This window comes from Benincasa hispida, chromosome 7 (genome assembly GCF_009727055.1).
Source record: "Benincasa hispida cultivar B227 chromosome 7, ASM972705v1, whole genome shotgun sequence".
Lineage (NCBI taxonomy): Eukaryota > Viridiplantae > Streptophyta > Magnoliopsida > Cucurbitales > Cucurbitaceae > Benincasa > Benincasa hispida.
Window position 1 is genome coordinate 41,442,861 of NC_052355.1, and position 5,985 is coordinate 41,448,845.

At 33.2% G+C, this 5,985-nt stretch overlaps 1 protein-coding gene across 1 annotated transcript; it reads right to left on the reverse strand.

Moving 5' to 3' along the window:
• Window positions 1-247: 247 nt before the first annotated feature.
• Window positions 248-4,253, reverse strand: LOC120080845 (coiled-coil domain-containing protein 130-like). Its single transcript, XM_039035498.1, has 7 exons — window positions 4,127-4,253; window positions 3,098-3,160; window positions 2,897-2,976; window positions 2,541-2,649; window positions 1,477-1,636; window positions 912-1,075; window positions 248-813 (listed from the first exon to the last, which is right to left on the reverse strand). The coding sequence occupies exons 1-7, from the start codon at window positions 4,127-4,129 to the stop codon at window positions 451-453; spliced, it is 942 nt and encodes a 313-aa protein (XP_038891426.1). The 5' UTR covers window positions 4,130-4,253; the 3' UTR covers window positions 248-450.
• Between the last annotated feature and the right edge of the window lie 1,732 nt (window positions 4,254-5,985).

A 5,985-nucleotide genomic window follows, 5' to 3' on the forward strand; every position in this document is an offset into this window, starting at 1 on the left:
AGTCACTGTTAACAGGGTAAAGTAAAGACATTGCTAAGTTCTGTGTCCATGGTAGGCAACTTTGGCCTTCATAGACAACGATGTAGCAGCAGTTTTTTAAGAAATAAAATTGTGGTCTAACCGAGGGATATTAACTGGGATTTGGTGGTACTATCCATCTCGATATCCCCTCCTCCACCGGCAATAATAATACACAGCAGACAATAATTCATCAAGTAAAAGAATTGTACAAGAAGAGTGACAAAGATACTATACGAAGCAAATGAAGATATATATTCAACTTTCGATTTCAATCTTAAAGAATTCTTGCACCTTCCCAGAAATGAAACACAATATATTACAATGGGATTCTAGAAAAAAACTTCAGGTAGACCCGCCAACATAAAATCTATGTACATACATGAAAGAAACGAGATAGAGCTAGACCTAGATTTGAAAAAAGCATTCACGTTACAATCGTCTGGCAGTGACAGAAGTTCCTTCCAGTCTGCTTGAATTAGCTGCACTTCGTGACCAAGATGATGGCTTGAAGTTACCTGTCAAAATGTTTGAAGCCGCAGATGCACAGATCTTCCTTCTCTTGGATTCCAGGTCCAATCGCTTCTTATCAGGCATGGAAGAAGTGGATGATCCATTAAATATCGAAGAAGCATGAATCAATGCCCGTTTATCCCTATGGTTCTTCTCAAACTTTGAAGAGAACTTCATGCGAGCTGCAGCTGCAGAATCTTCTTGAGTTGCTGGAAGCAATCGAATACCGAGGCCCATCTTTCTAGAAACATTTTCTTCTTCAGCAACTCTCTTCTTTTGACTCTGAGAAGATGTATTAAAAGTGTATTAGCATATAACCATTTAAAATTAAAAGCAGAACAGATAGAGGTGAGAAACATGGTAAGGATGAGATGACATACTCTGAGCTGAGCTCGAAGTGTTCTGTTCCGACTATAGTCATCTGCATGCCTAGAATCTGAGAGTCGTTGTAGGCGAACCAATACCGGCTCGGCTTCTTTCTTTTTCTGCATATCTTTTTCTTGGTGTTCAAGTCGATAAAATGGATCTGCCAGCTTACCCTTTTCTGTAGAAAATATATTCAAAAGGGTTAAATAACATTATGAAGGATTAAACCGTCAGATTTTCAATATAGGGTAATACTCGGGTGCATCCCAAGATGGGTCACCCATCTCGATGCTTCCCCTCTCATCACTCACATCAAAAAAGAATTTAAATATTTCAAAATAAGACTTTGCCACATAGCAAATTATGCTTGGACAACTTAGTGGGATACACAAAGATAGGTGATGCCCGAGATGCAACTAAGTATTTTCCTTCATTATATGTTAGGGGACTATCTTACAGATGTGCATGATGATGTCAGTAAATTCCAAGACCAGGAGATCTAACAACAAAACCCAATGAAAAGAAGTTCAAGTTTAATGGCACTGATAAATAAATATTATTAGTGTTAACAATCATCACCTTCATCCGCAGGGAGTTCAAAGGTTTCTGCATCCTCTATGTCATATTCCTCAGTTTTCCGTTGTGCACCACTAATAATCACATACTCACAATTTTTTGGATCAGTCTGAATAACAATCTCTTGTCTACAGCATGCTGCTTTCATAGTAAAGCTCCATATCTGAAAGAAGCAAGAAGAAAATATTAGTCACTCAAGAGCTGTTTGGGTGTGATTTCTATACCCCACTTCTGAAAGCTTTTCTTTAGAATGGCCTATAGAAACTGATCATGTTTTTTTCTGCCAGGATGTTACAACCACGAGAAATCATCATTCACCAATTTGTATGTTGAAGTTTTTTTAGTACAAATTGTATATTAAAGTTCTTCTAAAAAAATTATAATCCATCCACAAGAACAAAGTTACAAAAAAGAAAAAAAAAAAAACTGTTAAGCACTTCTATTGATTCTAGGAGGAAAAAAAATAAATCAGTTTATGAACTCAATTTCCAAACTGTGCATCATCATGAATTCCAAGATAGTAAGACACTATTCCAATCCGGTGGTCATGGTCAGGATAGCAAGGTTAATAACTAAAAAGTTAGTATCATTGTTGATAACATAAGTTTGCTGCTGAGAAATTAATAATTGATGTAAAGACTGAATGAGAAGTCTCGTACAAATACTTAATAGCATGATACATAACAGAACGATGTGCACGTATATCACTGGATAAAAAACACTGGTGGAGACGAAGACAAGGGGAAAGCCTAATACGGTAATACCAATTAATGAAGTTTATAGTTATCAATTATTAGGAAGCAGCAGAAATACAGAAATGCTCTACCAAAAGAGTTTCATACATAGGGAGGGAGCAGAAATCAAACATACCAAGAAAAATGTGAAAAATCAGTGAACAAATATTTCATGTGAACACTAGGCAAGAATGTATGTGCATTATATAGATTGGTAAGAATAGGGTTCAACATTGTGTGTGTCAAAGTACGAGGTCATACTTTCTTTGCATAATAAAACCATCAAACGTAGCACCAGAAGTCAAATATGTTACAATCAGCCATGAACAATACCTTTGTAGAATAATAGTTTCCAACTTGCTTTTTCTCCGCATTGAACCTAACACCCTTTGCTATCATTGAGTTGCAGCCACCACACCATATATTGTAAGGCATCTCAAACCTAAAAAAGCAATTCATTCCAACTAATTAGAGAACTGAATACGCAAATAAAATCATCAACATGTACAAAATTCTCTCTCTATTTTCCCAAGAAAATAACATGACCCCTATTTTAAAAAGGAAAGGGAACCAGGCAACAGTGTCGAAGCACCAAAGGTCGACACCTTGGCACCATTCCCCATCCTTCAAATAAAATCATCAATCCCAAGCCAAAATTTTCGAAAGATGAGTTCTCATTAGCTACCTACCTTATTATCAGGATGCCCTGATCTAATTTCCTTGCTCTCTCTCTCAAAGCATGCTGACCATGAAATTTGTTCAAAGACCCCTGAAACAGGAATAGTCAGAGTGAGAATCTGAAAAACGGGGCATCTATGTTAGGATAAGGATATTTCCTTTGGAGAATAGTTATTGCACATTGCATTAATATGATTGAATAAGAAATGTACCTGTTTTGGGGTCCATTCTGGTGGATAGTAAAAGTTGTCTGCTCTCGCAGCTGCAAGCGAAGACTGAAAATTGCAAAACAGTAAAGGTTTTATAAGCCCCAACAATTCGATATGAATTGCTAATCATATATTTATAATTCATTCCTTTAACTTTTTTCTAAAAATAAAAGTCAACAATTTGATGCAGTAGAAAAGTTGAACAAAAAACAAATTGTAAACATACATATATACATGATCCAATTCGACTACCAAGTTGTGACTTCCCAGGCAACAGTTCCACATGAAATACAATCTAATAAAATTTATAACTTTAAGGAAAGTTGCATAGCTAATCACAGAGTCAACTTTATTGAATAACAAATGACTTTTTTCTAACTTACTTTGGACAATCCTTCCAAGATCCATCTCCAGAAAATCAATTTTGATGTCAAATCCAACAACAAATTCCATAATTTTAGACCAAAATCACTCGATTGTCTTAATCATTTGATCTGTAACCAACATATCTATATAAACCATTTAATTAACTGTTTTTTTTCTGAAAAAAAAAAATCGTCTACCCTTCAGGATTTAATTTGTTCTGACAAATTGACATGAAGTTCATCTTCTTCCAAAATTATGAGTTGGAAAAACATATATAGAACACGGATTTGAAGTTAGTTTTCCATGACGCCCTTAAATTACTTGGCATAAATCAAGCAAGAACCATCCCAGACAATCAATTTTCAGGTTAAATCCAACAACATACTCTACGATTCCCGACCTAAACAATTGTGAAAGATAATAACTACAACTACCAGAATCGTATGATTCACCTACGGAAAAACGATGACCTATAGACTCTATTCCCGAATGCATCCGCTAAGCTCTTTCGAAATAAGATGGGGGGAAAAACTAATGATAATCGCGCCAACATAGGGCAAAAGATCGATCGAACAAAATCGATTCCACACCCTGATTTGTAAGAACACGTTGAATCACATCATAAAGCAAAAAAAACCCTAGAAATTGATAAACAAAAACACATACCATTGTGGTTCGCAGTCGTTTCCTTCAACTTCCTTCAACAAATCTTCAAGTGCGAATTGAATGAAACAAGCATTCGTTCGTAGATTAATTCGATTAAAATTGGCACTGTCGTGTTTATTTATATATATATACCTTTACGAGTTCCGACATGGATTAAGGATGGCGAGTTTGCTTACGTAATTAATCACCGGCCCAATGGCCCTTAGCGTGTGAGATTTTCTTATAGTGGGCCCACGAAATATTCGTGTGGGCTGGATCTCATTTTTCGCCGTCACTGTTCTAAGTTAGCCCATTAACCCAATTCATTGATTTTTATATTTTTTAAATTAATTTATACTATGGCTAAGTTAAGTTATTGAGTTTGGAGTTAATTTTTTTTCTTTTCAGTATTATTGGGAGTAGAAAAATTTAAACCAGAGTTCTTGTGGTTACTAATACACTTGCATGTCAATTGAGTTCTGTTGGTTTTGACAAGGTTAGAGCTAAATAATTTGTATTTAGGGTGTATAATATTAAATAGTTTGTATTTATGGTGCATAGTTGTTTAACAAGGAATTCTTAAATTTGTACACTATACAATTAAATTTATATTTTAATCAAATATTTCAAGACTAAAGATTTGATTTTGAATGTTCCTAGTACCTTTTAATTTTTTATTCACTAAAACATGATATAGAATTGAATACGAATATAACAAAAAAATTTAATTTGGGATAATCCTAAACAACTTGAATTTGAATATATATATATATATATGAGATAAAATTTAAAATATGCACAAATTCAGTTCAAGATTAATCTTAAATTCTATCCAAATTTTGGGTTATGTTTAGAATAGAATTTTAAAATAGACCGGGGAATTTGATATATGGTATAAAAAATTTTATTATGTCCATATTCAATTTGATTCAAAACAAATTCAAAATTTATCCAACTTATTTTTTTTATTTAAATTTGACCGATTATGTAGATTATAATTTGAATAAAAATTTCTGATTTGATAAGATTCCAAATTGGTAAGTTTGTTTAAAATTAAGAATTGTTAATTGTTTTTTAATATTAATATTTTCTTTGGGGAGACATTGAAAACAATCGAGGATTAAAAAGAAAAAGATGAAGTTTCTTGATGAATATGTTGACTCAATAGTAAAGGGTGAAGTGGGCTTATTGCCTACTTAGTGTTGGGTTTCTATTACAAAAATTGTCAGAAATAACTTTTTTAAATTTTCACATTACAAAACTACCACTTTTTTTAAAACTCGTTAGAATCGTTTTTCTCGTCCATCTCGTCCAAGATCCGGCTACTTAGATATAGTTAAAATAAACTTTCTAAATCTTAGACCAAATCTTATATCTTTTTTTTTAAAAAAAATAAATTCGGTTATTTTTACTAAATATTATATCAAATTATTGTTGGGTTGGATGTCACAAAACTCGAAATTTGTAGAGTTAAACATTTTTTTTTATTATCAATAAAGATGTTAAACATTTATTCAATAAAGTTGTTATTGAATTTGTAAATTGCACTTGTAAAAACTAACTAAGATCCATAGCTATAATATTAATACCTGAACTTTATGTAGAGATATAAAAATGGATCAAGTTCGAATAAATAGCCAAAAGGATCTATAGCATATGACTAAGGTTGGGTACCTTATTTTGGTAACATTATCGGATGCGGTCTACTCTGTAGTTGTTACAATTTGTTGTAAAGTGCTACAAACGAAGTGATCCTGATTCGTTCATGAGGTGACATGAGGAGTGGGGGCGTCTTGTGCAATGAGTTTTCATAAAATCAGACTAAGAAATAAGTCACTCTTACTTTATAATATTATTTACTATTTAAGTCTGACTATTTC